The sequence below is a fragment of the Amblyraja radiata genome, chromosome 12 (genome assembly GCF_010909765.2).
Source record: "Amblyraja radiata isolate CabotCenter1 chromosome 12, sAmbRad1.1.pri, whole genome shotgun sequence".
Lineage (NCBI taxonomy): Eukaryota > Metazoa > Chordata > Chondrichthyes > Rajiformes > Rajidae > Amblyraja > Amblyraja radiata.
Window position 1 is genome coordinate 9,804,091 of NC_045967.1, and position 18,182 is coordinate 9,822,272.

General features: G+C 47.6%; 1 protein-coding gene across 3 annotated transcripts in view; it reads right to left on the minus strand.

Annotated features, from left to right (window-relative positions):
* Positions 1-18,182, minus strand: part of LOC116978906 (integrator complex subunit 6-like) — a 92,806-nt gene that overhangs the window by 61,389 nt on the left and 13,235 nt on the right. For 2 of the 3 annotated variants that reach the window (XM_033030186.1, XM_033030187.1), the window contains exon 5: positions 14,707-14,890. In XM_033030186.1, the coding sequence (XP_032886077.1) occupies positions 14,707-14,890 (184 nt within the window). Of the gene's footprint in view, positions 1-14,706; positions 14,891-17,226; positions 17,258-18,182 lie in introns of those variants that run through there. The other variant, XM_033030188.1, reaches the window with a different exon arrangement.

Sequence of the window (18,182 nt, forward strand, 5' to 3'; positions counted from 1 at the left end):
GGACATTTCCCACCCCGGACAATCCCTGTTTGAACTGTTGCCGTCAGGTAGACGGTACAGATCTACAAGGACAAGGACAAACAGACTTAAAAACAGTTTTTACCCCACTGCTATAAAGGCACTAAATGTAGCCGCCAAGGAACGCAGGGGCGATAAATACTAAGGGACTGTGGTACACTGTGAAATCGACAGAAGGATGTAGGGTTGGGTGTTTATGCGTGCTATTTTCATGATATTTATTTTAGTTGTTTATCTTTTTTTTAATATTTTACCTTGTATGTATCGTTAGCTTTTAGAAATGTTTGAATGGTGCACTGACTGGCTGACATTTTTAAATTTCGTTGTACATGGTCCATGTTACAATGACAATAAAGAAACTATTCTATTCTAAAAAGGTATGACAGTAAACAAGCAATGGCATAGCTAGTTGTCTAACATCAGCATGGAATACGCTGGGATCTATTATTAAGAAACCAATAACTAAGCATCTAGAAAATAAAGTTGGTATTGGGTCAAGTCAAGATGGATTTGTGAAAGGGAACGATTTAACAAATCTGCTGAACTTTTCTGAAGTTATTAACAGGAGAATAGACAAGGGTGAATTAGTTGCGATATAGAGTCCTAGTCTTACAGCATGAAAACAGGCCCTTCAGGCCGCTGGGAGGACTCTCCCGACGCCAGAGCAACATCACCCGGCGAGAACGGCCAGGAACATCGGGCCTCCGTAGAGGCAACTGTGGAGGCCTCAATAGGCCCGACTATGGGTGAACTGGGGTTAGGGACTAGACTTTGTGCCTTCCCTCATGGTGGGAGCCATTGTGGGGGGATGTTCTATGTGTTTAAGACTCTCATTGGTGTTATGTCTGTAGTTTGTTTTGTGTACTGCAAAATGGCAAAAAGCATTTCACTTCACTACACCTAGGTGTATGTGAATGTGACTAATAAAATACATTTGATGTGCCATCTACACTTGTCACACTTGCCTGCATTTGGCCCATATCTCTCTAAACCTATTCTATCCGTGTACCTGTCTAAATACTTCTTAAATATTGCAATAGTACCTGCCTCAACTATCTTCTCCGGCCGTGCATTCCATACACCCACTACCTAGTATGTGAAAAAGTTATCCCTCAGGTTCCTATTAAATCTTTCCCCCCTCATCTTAAACCTATGTCCTCTAGTTCTTGATTCCCCTACTCTGGCAAGAGAAACGGTGCCTCTATCTATTCCTCTCATGATTTTATATACCTCTAAGATCACCCATCATCCTCCTGCACAGGCCTTTAAGTCCTGGCAACATCCTTGCAAATCTTTTCTGCATCTTTTCCACCTTGACAACATATTTCCTATAACATGGTGACCAAAACCAAACACAGTACTCCAAATGCAGCATCACCAACATCTTTTCCTCATGCAACATGAACTCCCAACTTCTACTCAATACTCTGACTAGTGAAGGCCAATGTGCCAACATTATTTTTGACCACCCGATCTGAAGACTGAACACAGGTAGCTGTGATACTACTTCCAACTAACTAAGTACCTGCACTCCTAGATCCATCTGCTCTACAAACACACCACAGAGCCCTACCATTCACTGTGTTGGTTCAGCCCATGTTAGTACTCCCAAAATGCAACATCTCTAATTTCTCTATATTAAATTCCATCAACCATTCCACAGCCCACCTGCCCAACCCAACCGTTCAAGATCCTGCTGCAATTTTTGACAACCACTTTCACTATCTACAATGCCACCCACTTTTGTGTCATCCACAAACTCGCTGTCCATGCCATGAACGTTCTCTTCCAAATCATTGATACAGATGACAAACAGGCCTAGCAACGAACCGAAACACACCACTAGTCACAGGCCTCCAGTCCAAAAAGCAACCTTCCACAAAGACGAAGTCCCAAATATTATGGAGGACACTGTACAGGTGCACAACCTTTTATCCGAAAGCCTTGGGACCAGACACTTTTCGTAATTCAGAATTTGTCGGTCTTCGGAATGGAAATTTTTTAGCGTAGATTTTAATGGCTGGCTCAGTGGTAGAGTGCTCGGCTCATATCCGCAAGGTCGCGAGTTTGCGCCTTGATCCTGGCAGTTACTCGATCGCGAGTTTGAGTCTTCAATGTCGTTTTTTCTTGCAGAATAAATGTTTGTATGAAATACAGTGTAGGAGAGGTGTACTGACTGTGTGGGCAGAACTTTGGAAGTGATTGCCCACCAGTCTAAAAAGCCGCTGTGTCTCCCTGTCCCTGGGATAGCAGGGGGCGATCAAACAACACAATACCCCCCTCCCCCTCCAACTCCAGAGGAATCCGCTCCCCAATGGGCCGCTACCAAAGATCATAGAGGAGCTCCTCTATGATCTTTGGCCGCTACAGCGACAAGTGGCAGTTCGCCCACAGCCCGAGCTGCGCCCCCTCATCCGCCACCCCAAGAACAAGACGTACCTTGCACACCATCAGCTTCTGCCCCTACGTGTTCCTCTGGAGTTGGAGCGGGGCTGGGCTGGAGTTGCTGCTGGCTGTGGGTCTCTGGGATCTCCGTGCTTGCAGTGGGCCTGGGGGTCGGTGGGCGGCGGTGGGAGCTGTGGAGCCTGTGGACCTACGGACCTACCTCCGTGGAGCTAGCCAGCTTCGGAGCGTGGAGAGCTGCGGGGGCGAGCTGCTGCGACCCGACTCCGGTGGATGGTGACACCGGGAGCTCGCGGGTCCCCGGTGGGAGACTGCTTTGCGGGGCAACGGCAACGGCGACTTCTCCCGCCCGAATTACGGGGATTGAGAGTGACCTGGAGGGGGGCCTTACAACGCCCGGCGCGGCTGTAAATTGCCGCGGACTTGCTAGCGCCCGCCGGGTGCTCCAACATCAAGACCGGGGCAGGGCCCTACATCTCCCGGCGTGGCTTTGAGTGGCCGCTCCCCGATGGGCCCCTACGACGCCCCGAGCTGCGCCCCGTCATCCGCAACCCAGGTTCCTCTGTAGTTGGAGCGGGGCTGGGCTGGGCTGCTGTTGGCTGTGGGTCTCTGGGTTCTCCGTGCTTGCGGTGGGCCTGGTGGTCGGTGTCCAATTGGTCCTGACACGGTCCTGCTGCAATCGCCGACGTGAAGACAGTGCAAAGCCCCCGCGCCGGTGCAATGGGCGGGGAGCTGGAGAGGGGAGGGAAGGGGTCACACACATGGCCGGGAAGCAGAGGGGTGTAGGTGGGGTGATACTGAAGCGAGCGACAATCTGCTGCTGCCTGCCCCGCTGAGTTAAAAAGTTCCCACGCAAGACTCACGAAACACTGTATATCGTGAGTCTACCGTGGGAACTTTTTAATTCAGCGGGCAGGCAGCAGCATATTGTCAATTATTAACCCTCCCGCGCAATATACCCTCATCTTCTCTTTTATGAATGGGGATTTAGTTCCCCTTTCTTCGAGGACCGACCGGAGGTTCCGCTGTCACCTCTGTGGGCCGCCCTCGGTGAACGTTTTCAAGGACCTTTCTTCAAGGACCGAAAAAATGGCCGCTATTCGGAGGTTTTCGTTATTTGGATCTTCGGATAAAAGGTTGTGCACCTGTATCTCTGTTTCGTTCCATGAAGCCAATTTTCTACCCATTCAACCATCTTTCCTTGAATCCTGTGGGATTTAACCTTCCAGAGCAGCCTGACATGCGGAACCTTGTTGAATTCCTTACAGAAATTCATATATAGAACGTCGACAGCTCTGCCTTCATCTATCTTTTTGGTTGCATCTGCTAAAACCTCCAATTCGAGACATGACCTCCCACGAACAAAACCATGTTGGCTACCCCTAATCACCCCTTGTCTGACTAAATGCATGCATATCCTATTCCTCCGAATATTCTCTAGTAATGTTCCTGTAAAGTACTATTGACAGAGTCATAAAACTTCATAATACGTACTTTAATAAGAAAACATACAGGAACCACATACATAGGTAGTGTAGGCTCGAAGTCGTAGATTAAACTGAAAGCATGGCTGCCTCGCATTCCACAAAATAGCATGGTGGAAAGCCAACATGGATAACGGATTGGATCTGCAATAGCAAAACCAGACATGGATCAATCAGCAATAGTGATTGATCTACATCCTCCTTCTTAGGCTTTTGCCCATAAGCTAAATACAAGCATGCAAAGACATAATATATCTATCAGTGTGTGCGTGGTGTGTGTGTGCGCGTGGGGTGCGTGTTCCTCGAAAACCAGATGCCGAAACGCGGAAATTTTTACATATTTCAGTAGAGATTTTCCTTGTGATTTTAGAAATCCACTCCTCTGTACATATAGCACATTATTTTCCGGACCTTTTTATTAAAATTGTTGACCAATCTGACATTTTTGCTAAAAATCTGACCGTTGCCCAGCTGTTGACGTTACAATAACAGTGACATTTTTACATCTTCTGTTAGAAATTTTCCTTATGATTTAAAAAATCCAATCCTCGATATATTTGGTCAATTATTTCCCGAGATATTTACTAAATTTTATCACCAAACTGACATTTAAAAAAAATAAACGGTATCCCAGCTGCTGACCTCACAATACCTTTGTGAGGCCCACCGCCTGCCTTCTGGCCTCGCCCACCGCACCCCCACCCGCTGTGGATTAAGTGTTGTTTATTTCTTTTTTCATAGCATTGAATTTAATTGTGTCCCATTTAACTCCACCAGGGCTCGAAATTAGAGGTTGCCCGGGTGTCACTGACCACTCAAAATGCCGCCGGTCAACCTAAACGGCGAGTCATTTTGCCCGGCTTGGCAACTTGGTTTATACCGAAGATATATCGTGGGAAAGATGCTAAGTGTGGCGTGACGGAGGGTCGGAGCAAATGACGGGCCCCGCACAGCAGCGGCTCCATCGCCTCCTCCTCCCGCACCCCGCCCGGCCTGATAATGCTATAGGATCTTTGCTGTTAGCGACTGCTGCTGCCACTCCGCCAACGGCGCTTTCAAAACAAACTCTTGGAGGAGGGAGGTGTCGGTCAGAGGCGGGAGGATTGGGAATGAGGATAGAGCGCGGTGATTGGAGGAGGGAGACGTGCCAAAACACTCTCGGCAGCCCTGCACCGCCACTTGACCGCCCCCCCCCCCCCCGGGGGTGGCAAGAGGAGTCGAGAGACAGGCTGCTCAACTCTGCCTGTCCCTGTCTGGATTGAGACAGGGCTGTGGGTCGAGACAGGCACAGTTGAGCTGAAATTACCGTTCACAGGGCCTCCGAAGCCTCGCGAGTGTGTGCAGCCGATATTCTGTCCCCCGGTCCCCTCCATATTTTGATGGCGATTTGAGCGATGATGCCGGCGTTGTCCGAGGAGCACTGACCTTCCTTCCCACCTCCTCTGCCCCTTCCCATCTCTCTCTCTCTCTTGTACGCCCCCCTCCACCCACTTATCCTGAGACCCCTCCTCCCCACCCCGCACTGATCCCCATTCCTGTCGCTATTCAGTCCTCACTGACATCCCCTGTGCTCCCTTCCTCATCTACCCCCCCCCCCCCCCCCCCCACCATCTATTCATCCTGCACTGATCTCCCTATCCACCTCGCATTGATTCTCCTGCCACTCACCATCAATCCTACACTGGTCCCCAAATTCATCCTGTACTGACCCCTCTTCCCATCCATCCTGCACTGCTCCCCCCATCCATCCCGCACAGATCCCCCCCATTCAACCCACTGTCATCCCCCGCGCTCTCCCCTCACAATTTTACCTACTCCAACCAACACGCACTAATTCCCCTGCCTCAATCCATCCATTCCGCACCGATTGCCTTCTCAACCCCCCCCACTGCCACCTATCCATCCTGCACTGATTCACCCCCCCTCCTCTATTGTGCTGGAAATGTCTTCGGAGCGAACATTGACTATGTTTGATAACGGAATGCAATAAAATGTTTTAATTCCCAATATTATTTGTTTTAATCCATAAAGATGGATGAATTAAATTGTGACCACGTGAAACATTAAAACCGCAGTGTTCAATTGTCACTGCTACCGTTGACACGTTATTACAGAATTCAATTTAACAACAAATCAATGCTCTTAATATGGAGTATCAGTACTGTAGTTATTTAATGGTCAACATCCACAACCATACGTTGGATTTATCCAGGTTTTACTTCTACAGTCAGTCATATACATCACAAATTTGGTCAGGAGATATTTCAGTTGAAATTTTAACGTTAATTCTGAAGTGGGAATGATGGAAAAAGCGTTTATCAACAATTTATTTTTAATTTGTTGCTTACAAACTGGGTATCTTCATTGTTGTTCACAACACATACAACTAATCTGAATGTGACGTCATGACACCTTTAAATATAATACCAAAATAACATAGAAACTAGGTGCAGGAGTAGGCCATTCGGCCCTTCGAGCCTGCACCGCCATTCAATATGATCATGGCTGATCATCCAACTCAGTATCCCGTACCTGCCTTCTCTCCATACCCTCTGATCCCCTTAGCCACAAGGGCCACATCTAACTCCCTCTTAAATATAGCCAATGAACTGGCCTCAACTACCCTCTGTGGCAGAGAGTTCCAGAGATTCACCACTCTCTGTGTGAAAAAAGTTCTTCTCATCTCGGTTTTAAAGGATTTCCCCCTTATCCTTAAGCTGTGACCCCTTGTCCTGGACTTCCCCAACATCGGGAGCAATCTTCCTGCATCTAGCCTGTCCAACCCCTTAAGAATTTTATAAGTTTCTATAAGATCCCCTCTCAATCTCCTAAATTCTAGAGAGTATAAACCAAGTCTATCCAGCCTTTCTTCATAAGACAGTCCTGACATCCCAGGAATCAGTCTGGTGAACCTTCTCTGCACTCCCTCTATGGCAATAATGTCCTTCCTCAGATTTGGAGACCAAAACTGTACGCAATACTCCAGGTGTGGTCTCACCAAGACCCTGTACAACTGCAGTAGAACCTCCCTGCTCCTATACTCAAATCCTTTTGCTATGAAAGCTAACATACCATTCGCTTTCTTCACTGCCTGCTGCACCTGCATGCCTACTTTTAATGACTGGTGTACCATGACACCCAGGTCTCGCTGCATCTCCCCTTTTCCTAGTCGGCCACCATTTAGATAGTCTGCTTTCCTGTTTTTGCCACCAAAATGGATAACCTCACATTTATCCACATTATACTGCATCTGCCAAACATTTGCCCACTCACCCAGCCTATCCAAGTCACCTTGCAGTCTCCTAGCATCCTCCTCACAGCTAACACTGCCCCCCAGCTTAGTGTCATCCGCAAACTTGGAGATATTGCCTTCAATTCCCTCATCCAGATCATTAATATATATTGTAAATAGCTGGGGTCCCAGCACTGAGCCTTGCGGTACCCCACTAGTCACTGCCTGCCATTGTGAAAAGGACCCGTTTACTCCTACTCTTTGCTTCCTGTTTGCCAGCCAGTTCTCTATCCACATCAATACTGAACCCCCAATGCCGTGTGCTTTAAGTTTGTATACTAATCTCTTATGTGGGACCTTGTCGAAAGCCTTCTGGAAGTCCAGATACACCACATCCACTGGTTCTCCCCTATCCACGCTACTAGTTACATCCTCAAAAAATTCTATAAGATTCGTCAGCATGATTTACCTTTTGTAAATCCATGCTGACTTTGTCCAATGATTTCACCACTTTCCAAATGTGCTGCTATCCCATCTTTAATAACTGACTAGCAGTTTCCCCTAACATTTGCTGTATTTATGTCCTTTGGCCATCTCTTGTTAGTTAGTGTAATGTTTAACCTGTCAGATGGGTATAGTCAGTTTTGTCAGCTATTATCATAAAATTCCTTTAGAAAATTCCTTGCAACCTGTATATTTTGTTGTGGATAAATTATGTGGGAAACGAGTGTTTCTGTACCAATAGCAATAACGACCCATGCTATGGCCATGTCATGATAATTTTCGGTCCTCCACAGAAAACATGCTTGCATCAATCTGTAGTGTGCATGGTTAAGCATATATGTTACCATGGTCCAGGATTTATTGACACAGGTTGATCATATGCTGAATAATCCAACCACGTTTTTGTTTGGAAGTGGAAAGAAATAATATAAATTGCATTAATTGCAATGTGTAAAAAGAGTTGAGATACTGTATTATAATTTTGCTGCATGTCATTGTGGTATATATCATGTCTTGATTGGTGAATATGTTTAGTTTGTGACTTTATTTCAAGCAGATATAATATGTGAATGCTTCAATGAGCATAATTCCGACTGGTAACTACGCACTTCGTCCGAGCACATTATCGCACACGTCGTGCAAGCCGTCTTAAATGACCACCTAAACTGTCATCTGGAAACCTAAAAAGTTGCCAAGGTTGCCCGGCTGGTAACAGGGAAAAAAAGTTAAACGAGAGCCCTGTCCACTAATTATTGTTCATTCCGTTGTTTTTCATCAAAATGAATTTAATTTCTCACTTAACATAACTAACTCTTAACATGAACTTTTAATTTCAAAGAGAGAATTGAAAAAAAAAAATTGCGTGCGTGCGAGAGACCCGGCAGGCTCCTCCCCTGAATTCCATAGAGCTGCCGACAGCTTTCGTGCAGGAGACGCGCACGCTTCATTTCCAGAACATTCTGAACGCGTGACGCACACGATTGCATTTCGCTCTCTGTCTCTCCCCCTCTCTCTCTCCCCCCCCTCTCTCTCTCCCCCCCTCTCTCCCCACCTCCTGCCCTCCCCCACCCTCCCTCGCCTAAACCCCCTTCCATCCCCTTCCCTCCACCCCATCCCCTCCCACCTCTCCCCCTCCCTTCCCCCCTCTCTCACCCCTTTCCTCTCCTCCTCCTCCTCCCCCTCTCCTTCTGTCTCTTGCCCTTCTGTCTCTGCCCCTTTCTCTCTGTGTCTCCCCATTCTCTCTCTGCCCACCCTCTCTAGACGCACATGCGAGTTGGGGGCTATGCGTCAGTGGATAGGGCCGTTATGGGGTAAAAGGAGCAAATTAATAATATTAAAATAATATCAAGGGGGGTAGTTAACGTGTGTGCGGGGGGGATAGTTAGTGTGTGCGATGCCGCATACCATCCCCCCCCTCCCCCCCCACCCCCCAGCGACCGCACTTTGGGGGAACAGATCTGCACTTGGTCTAGTATACTTTTAAAAGTGTGTGTGTGTGTCCGTTTGCGCGTGTGTGTGTCTGCGTGCGTCATTTTGCCTTTGGAACGCATCTCCTCGAAGACCAGACGGAAAAACGTGGAGATGTTTACATATTTCGGTTGGGATTTAACTAATGATTTCAGAAATCCTCACTAAATTTGCTCAATTATTTCCCGAGATATTGCTAAGAATTATCACCTAACTGACATTTTAAAAAATATATAGACTGCCCAGCTGCTGACCTCACAATGCCTTTCCTCGTGCCCCCCCCCCACCCTCTGGATTAATGCAGATGCAGTCAACGCGCATGCGCAGTTTTCCACGAGGTACGTTAGCCCACCCACCCCCCCGTTCTACAATAGGCGCAGAAAGATCGAGAAAGTTCTGCAGAACAAAGATTCCACAGCTCAGCTCCGCTATAGGATCGTTGTTCTGCAGATCCCCAACTAAGAGGCGCCTCACGCAATGAAGCTTCTCCTCACTGTCGGCGCAGCTCGTGAGGCCCCGCCCCTCCCATCCCCTGCCCACTCACTCTCACCTCCTCCCCTCTCCTCCCTCTCTACCCGTCACAGGGGACAACCTCCACTCCGTGAGGCCCGATCGTCTGGGGGGTGCGCTTCCCTTAGTGGAAGCCACGATCGGCCGGTCCCCCCGCTGCTTTTCACCATAATCTCAGATCGGGCCCCCGCGTGCTGCCGCCCCGCTCTCTTCCCCCCCCCCCCGCCCCCCCCCTCTCCTCTCACTATCTCTCCCCCCTCCCTGCCCTGCATCCCCTGCCCCCCTCCACTACCCCATTCCCTCCACCTACCTCCCCCACCATCCACCTTTGAAACGTATCTCCTCGAAGACCAGACGCAAAAACATGGAGACATATTTCGGTAGGGATTTAACTAATGATTTCAGAAATCCACTCCTCTCTAAATTTGCTCAATTATTTCCAGGCTTCCTTGCGTTTGTCTGTCTTGCCCTTCACTCTAACAGGGACATGCATGTCCTGAACACTTGTCAGCACACTCTTAAAAACATTCCACTTTTTTGATGTTCTTTTTCCATCAAACAACCTATTCTAATCAACTTGAGCAAGCTCATGTCTCATACTCTAAAAGTTGGCCTTGCCCCAATTTAGTATTTTATTTCGTAGGCCCGCTCTGTCCCTATCTATAATTATCTTAAACCTAATAGCAGTAGTCACTGGTCCCAAAAGGCTCATCCACAGACACTTCACCCACTTGCCCCTCTGAATTTCCCAAGACTAGAGCAAGCGTTGCCCTCTCCCATGTAGTGCCCTCTACATATTGCCGGAGCAAATTCTCCTGAACACATTTGACAAATCGCACCCCGATTAAACCTTTCGCACTATGACATTGTCAGTCAATGTTGGTACAGTTAAAACCCCCTGCAACACCTTTTTTACATCTGCAGCTGCCTGCAATCTTCTGCCACATTTGCTCGTCTAATTCCTGTTGACTATTTGGGGGTCTGTGGTACACCCTCAACAAGGTGATCATCTCTTTCTTGTTCTTCAACTCCACCCATATAGCCTCACGAGATGAACCGTCACCTCTGACCACTGCCAACACATTCTCCTTAATCAATAACGCAACGTCCCTCACTCTTTTACTCTCATCTCCGTCTCTCCTGAAGCTCCTGTACCCTGGAACATTGAGCTGCCAGTCCTACTCCTCTCTCAACCAGGTTTTCCTATTTGTTGCAACTTCCATGCCGCCCGTACCTATCCATGCCCCAAGTCATCTGCATTACCCGTCATGCCTCTTGCATTAAAATACGTGCAATTTAAACTATCATTCCTTCCTCACCCCCTGCCTTTCTCCTGCCTATTCTGTCCTCTATACTTTCTCTCTTCACCCTCCATACCAACTTCTAACCTCTCACCTGTACAAGAACTCACCCCCCTGCCAATCTATATTTGAACATTCAGAAGACCTTTGATAAGGTGGCACACAAGGGCTATTAAATAAAATTAGAGCACACAGCATTGGAAGTAATATACTGGTGTGGATTACTGATTGGTAAGAGACATCAAACATTTGAATCATTTTAGAATGGGCACGCTGTGACTAATGGGGCGCCATCAGGACCAGTGCTGCGGCCCAAACTGTTTAAAAGTCAACCGTGCTTTATTTTTCACATAAGCTACGGCACAGTGAAATTCTTTTTGCATATGTTACACATGCGGGCGCCGCCAGTTTCTAAAGTCCAAAGTCTGGCGGGCCCACGCATTCATAGTACTGGAGCAGTTCCCATGAACCAACCTTCCTCTCCTATCCTCTCCTGATCCCGACGACCCTTCAGGCGGGTTCTCGGTCCCACCAACCGTGAGCCTTCAGGTGGACTCCGTCGAGACTTTGACGGGTTCCCGGTCCTGCCGGAGACCGCAGCAGGCGAGCCGGGCCAGCTTGCCTGGAGCATCCCAGCCCACTGCTTGCCAGCAAGGTGCCAGTCCGCTCACAATCGACTGATGATTTAGATATAGGAACCAAATGTAATATCCATATTTGTATGATGCAAAGCTCGGTAGCAACAATTGACAGCCTTGGTGAATGAGCAAGAACATGACAGATGGAATAATGTGGGAGAAATGGGAGGTTATCCACCTTTTAGAACATTTCAAAATTAGTGTCCCATTTAAAAAACATGGAGAAGCTGAAAGGCAATCAAGGGCCTGATTAATTATTGTGCCACATGCTCATGATAGTAGAAATTGGAGGGTAAAACAGATGAATGCAAGGCTAAAGACCTGGCAGAGGATGGGGAGCCCTGAGGTACTTAGATCAATGGGATTGCGTCTGGGGTGGTAGGACCTGCACAAGGAGACAGTTGCACCAAAATCATAACTTTAACATGACTGATAGATTTCTGTTAAGGCAACTATTTAGGGATATGGGAAGAAAAAATACACTTTGAACGATGAGATATTAGGAGCTTAGTTAAAAAGGAGAAGGAAGCATATGCAAGATTTAGGAAGCCAAAATCAGACAAGACCCTTGAGGAATATTCAGTAAACAAGAGAATTTAAACAAGAAATCTAGGAGGAATAAAAGGAGCTATGAAAAGTCCTTGGCAAGTACAGCATTTTGTGTACACATTTGGAAACAAGAGGTTAACTTGGGAAAGGGTAAGTCCACTCAAGGGCAAATGAGAGAATTCATGCGTGGTGCCAGAGAATGTGGGCTTTAATGGGTACTTCACCGATATTTACTATGGATAATGGTGAAATTGATAAATTGTAGAACATGTTGACATTGAGTGGGTCTTGGATGTCTTGAAATCAAGGGCGGCGATTGCTGTAGAAGATATTTGTATCTTCTTTAGCCACAGGAGAGGTGCCAAACGACAGAATAACCAACGGAACATAGAACGAACAGGCCTTTCGGCCCACCGCGTTTGTGCTGGCCTTAATGTCAATCTAACCTAATTCTGTATGCCTGAACATAGTTTGTATCTCTCGATTCCATGCCTGTTCATGTGTCCGTCAAATCCCCAGCTATGCCTACCACTTTGTGGGGTACGACGAATAATCCCTGTTCCAGCCCTATACCCGAATTCTGTCTCCGCTACATTGACAACTGCATCGGGGCTACCGCCTGCACCCATGCAGAACTCACGGACTTCATTAACTTCAATACCAATTTCCATCCTGCACTCAAATGCACTTGGACCATCTCCGACATCTCCCTTCTGTTTCTTGATCTCGGCGTCTCCATCACAGGAGATAGACTATCGACGGACATCAATTACAAACCTACTAACTACCACAGATATCTAGACTACACTTCTTCCTGCCCTGCCCCATGCAAAGACTATCCTCTACTCCCAATTCCTCTGTCTACACCACATCAGTGCCCAACATGAGGTGTTCCATACCAGGACATCCAAGATGTCTATATTCTTTAAGGAACAGTGGTTCCCCTCTTCCATCACAGATGAGGCCCTCACACAGGTCTCTGGTATCCCGCAGCTCAGCTCTTGCACCTCCTCCCAGCAGTCACAACAGGGACAGGGTCCGCCTAGTCCTCACCTTTCACCCCATCAGCCATTGTATGCAGCACAATCCTCCAACATTTCTCCCACCACTAGCCACATCTTCCCATCTCCATCCCTTTTCCTCTTTCCACAGAGACCGTTCCCTCCACAACTTTCTGGTTAACTCATCACTTACCTCCCAAACAACCTACACCCCCTCAGGTACTTCCCCCCTGCAACCGCACGAGATGCACCACCTTCCGTTGTACCTCCTCCCTCGACTCCATTCAAGGACCCTGACAATTCTTTCAGGTGAGGCAGAGGTTCACTTGCACCTCCTCCAACTTCATCTACTGTATCCACTGTTCCAGGTGTGGAGTCTTATATATCGGCGAAACCAAGCACAGACTTGCTAATCGTTTCGCCGAACACCTCCGCTCAGTCCGCCTAAGCCTACATGATCTCCCGGTTGCTAAACACTTTAGCTCCCCCTCCTATACTGACATTTTCGTCCTGGGCCTTGTCCACTGTCTGAGTGAGGTCCAACACAAATTGGAGGAACAGCTCCTCATATTTTGCTTGGGCAGCTTACAAGTCAGCAGTATGATTTTGATTTCTCTAACTTAAAGTAACCCTTGCTTTCACTCCATCTCCATATCTCCCCCACCCTAGTTCTCCAACGAGTTTCACTGTCCTTCTGATTAATTTTACCGATGGTTCTACATATCCTTATCATCTGCTTTGATCTTACCCATCCATATCGTTGCTCTCTCTCCCCGGTTCAGTCTGAAGAATGGTCTCGACCCGAAACATCAACCATGCCTTCTCTCCAGAGAGGCTACCTGTCCCGCTGAGTTCCTCCAGCATTTAAGAAGCATCTAGATCCTTCTTAAATGTTGCTATTGCATCAGCTTCTACCACCTCCGCTTGCTGGTTGGTTCCAGGAACCAACCACTCCCACGCAAAAAAAACTTGCCTTGTAAATCGCCTTTAAACTTGCCCCTCACCTGTAAACTTTGCTCTCTACTATTTGACATTTCGTACCAGTGTCCATTCCCAGGGACTCTTGCATTTAGGAAACCATTAAATTATTAGTGATAGCCATCATGGCTCTGCGCAGGTGAGATACTGTCTAACATATTTGATTGAGTGTTTTGAGAATGTGGTCTACGTTGACATTTGTACTATGTTTCACAAAGTCCAACATGGTACACTGGTCCATAAACATAGAAAATAGGTGCAGGAGTAGGCCATTCGGCCCTTCGAGATTAAGTCACACGGAACTCACAGCAAGTTGGTAAATTGTTTCTAAAATGGGCTTGGTCGTAGAAGAGGGTAGGCATAGAAATGTTTTTCTGACTGATATTCCACAAGTATCAGAGTTTGTGACAATATATTTACAATTTGGATGAAAATTTAGGTCCCCTACCCTATCAAAAAATAACAATTTACTTGCAAATTCTCTCCTCCTTCTTTATCATATTGTGTAACAATTCAAGCATTAAACACCCAATATTACCCAATTGCCACCCTGAATATAAGACAAATACACCAGGCTAGGAAATGTAAAACTTTCCATGGACAGAAGAATTGTTGGCTTACCTCCGGTCACTTCACACATCTGGGTCACAGCAGACTCATCTGAAGGCACGCTGCCCAGCTGCTCTGCTTCAAGGGATGATGCACCAGGGAGACGAAGAACCAATGCAAACAATCTCTGATCCCAGCGGAATGGCTCTTTTGTCAATTCACTACCAGGCAGCGGAGAATTTAATGGGAGGTGTAGCTGAAACAGAAAGCGTAGTTTCATATTACATTATTTAACAAAAAACAAAGTCAGCAAGATATTTCAGTTACTAAACTGGTGATTCCTTAGCTTCATCGCCAATGGTACACCATGAGATCAAAGATCAAGTCAGAGGGATATCGGGGTTTCCGTGCCCAGTTCCCCGAAAATGGAGTTACAGATAGACAGGGTGGTAAAGGTTTTTGGCCTTCATCAGTCAGGGATTTGAGCATAGAAGTTGGGATGCTCTATTGCAGTTGTACACATTGGCGATGCTGCATTTAGAGTACCAAAGATCATAGAGGTGCTCCTCTATGATCTTTGGCCGCTACAGCGACAAGTGGCAGTTCGCCCACAGCCCGAGCTGCGCCCCCTCATCCGCCACCCCAAGAACAAGACGTACCTGCTCAGCTTCTGCCCCTACGTGTTCCTCTGGAGTTGGAGCGGGGCTGGGCTGGAGTTGCTGCTGGCTGTGGGTCTCTGGGATCTCCGTGCTTGCTGTGGGCCTGGGGGTCGGTGGGCGCGGTGGGAGCTGTGGACCTACGGACCTACCTCCGATGGAGCTAGCCAGCTTCGGAGCGTGGAGAGCTGCGGGGGGGCGAGCTGCTGCGACCCGACTCCGGTGGATGGTGACACCGGGAGCTCGCGGGTCTCCGGTGGGAGACTGCTTTGCGGGGCACCGGCAGCGGCGACTTCTCCCGCCCGAATTACGGGGTTGAGAGCAAACATCATAGAGGTTGAGAGTGACCTGGAGGGGGGCCTTACAACGCCCGGCGCGGCTGTAAATTGCCGCGGACTTGCTAGCGCCCGCCGGGGGCACCAACATCAACACCGGGGCAGGGCCCTACATCTCCCGGCGTGGCTTTGAGTGGCCGCTCCCCGATGGGCCCCTACGACGCCCCGAGCTGCGACCCGTCATCCGCAACCCAGGTTCCTCTGTAGTTGGAGTGGGGCTGGGCTGGGCTGCTGTTGGCTGTGGGTCTCTGGGATCTCCGTGCTTGCGGTGGGCCTGGTGGTCGGTGTCCAATTGGTCCTGACACGGTCCTGCTGCAATCGCCGACGTGAAGACAGTGCAAAGCCCCCGCGCCGGTGCAATGGGCGGGGAGCTGGAGAGGGGAGGGAAGGGGTCACACACATGGCCGGGAAGCAGAGGGGTGTAGGTGGGGTGATATTGAAGCGAGCGACAATCTGCTGCTGCCTGCCCCGCTGAGTTTAAAAAGTTCCCACGCAAGACTCACGAAACACTGTGTATCGTGAGTCTACCGTGGGAACTTTTAATTCAGCGGGCAGGCAGCAGTTGTGTTTAGTTTTATTTACCCTGCCAGAGGAAGGATGCTATTAAGCTGGAAAAGGGGCAGAGAAAATTTATGAAAATGTTGCCAGGACTCCGGGGCCCCAGCTATTGGGCATGCTAGGGCTTTATGCCTTGGAGCGCAGGAGGTTAAAGGATGATCTTTGAGATGTTTTAAATCGTGAAGGGAATTGATAGGTTGAATGCATAGGGCCCTTTACCCAGGGTAAGGGAATCAAGATCCAGAGGTGTGAGGCAAGAGGGGAAACATTTAATAGGAACTTGATGGGCAATTTTTTTCACTCAGAGGACGATGGCTATATGTAATGAGTTGCCAGATGAAGTAGCTGAGGGAGGTACTAAAACAACGTTCCAAAGACAATTGGACAGGTACATGGATAGGAAAGGTTTGGAGGGATATGGACAGAATGGACAAGCTGAGATGGGTATTTTAGTGAGCATGGACGAGTCGGGCTGAGGAGCCTGTTTTCATGTTGTATGACTCTAATAGCAAGAGGCCACCAACACAATACATCTAGCAATCAATAAGATCATCGCTGATCTTTATCATCAGCAAACATCCTGCACCCATGTCCCTTGATCTCAATACCCAAATGTCAAACTTTATCTTGGATATATTCAACTTCTAGAACACCCTTAGCTAAATTCTTCCAAAGATTCATTACCTTATTGTTGAAGAATTTTCTGATTGGACCCCTAGTTCTTAACAATAGAGCCATGGGAAAAGTCAATTCCAAATCTACCCTGTCAAGTTCCAAAAACACTTTTACATTTCAATGAAATTACTCTGCCAAACTCTGCTAAATCTCACAGGACAAATCCACAATCCCAGAAATAAATCTGATTGATACCTGCTGCACACTATCCAAAGCATGCCATTCTGTAACATGAGGGACCACATAAGCACACAATATTTCAAATGTACTCACCACACCTCATATAATCGGAGTAAGGCATCTCTATTGATTCTCTCTGTAGGAAAGAACTGCAGATGCTGGTTTAAATTGAAGGTCGACACAAAATGCTGGAGTGACTCAGTGGGACAAGCAGCATCTCTGCAGAGAAAGAATGGGTGACGTTTCGAGTCGAGACCCTTCTTCAGATTCTCTAATCTCTACCAAAGCCAAGAACTCACATTTTTCACATTCCATTCATCAGGCCTATTCGGTTCAATCTATGCCATCCTGAAACACATCTGCGATCTCCAAACACTGTTAAAATCTACCTTTGTATCAAAAGCAAAATTGGATACACTATACACGATCCCCTCAATCAAATGACTGATATAGATTGAGGGCAGTTGGGGCTACACCATCAATCCCTGCAACACAGCCTCCCTATCCAAAACGTTTGTTCCTTGTTTTCTGTCCACAAGCTACTTCTCAATTCACCACAATGACAGCTCAAATAGCTCAGTTTAGTTTATTGTCACGTGTACCGAGCTACAGTGAAAAGCTTTTGTTGCGCGCTAACCAGTCAGCAGAAAGACAATACATGATTACAATCGAGCCATTTAGTTTATAGGTACATGATAAAGGAATAACGTTTAGTGCAAGGTAAAGCCAGCAAAGTCCGATCAAGGAAAGTCCGAGGGTCACCAATGAGGTAGATAGTAGTTTAGCAATGCTCTCTGGTTCTGGTAGAACGATTCACTTGCATAACAACTGGGAAGAAACTGTCCCCGAATCTGGTGATGTGCGTTTTCACACTTCTATAACTTTTGCGTGATGGGATATGGGAGAAGAGGGAATGGCCAGGGTGGGACTCGTCCTTGATTATCAGGCTAGCCTTGCCGAGGCATTGTGAGGTATAAACGGAGTCAATTGAAGGGAGGTTGGTTTGTGTTATGGTTTGGGCTGCGTCCACAATTCGCTGCAATTTCTTGCGCTTGGAGGAAGCTGTTTCCAAATCAAGCTGTGATGCATCTTGATAAAATGGGTCTGTAGAAGTTGGTGAGAGTTGTCGGGGTCATGCCAAATT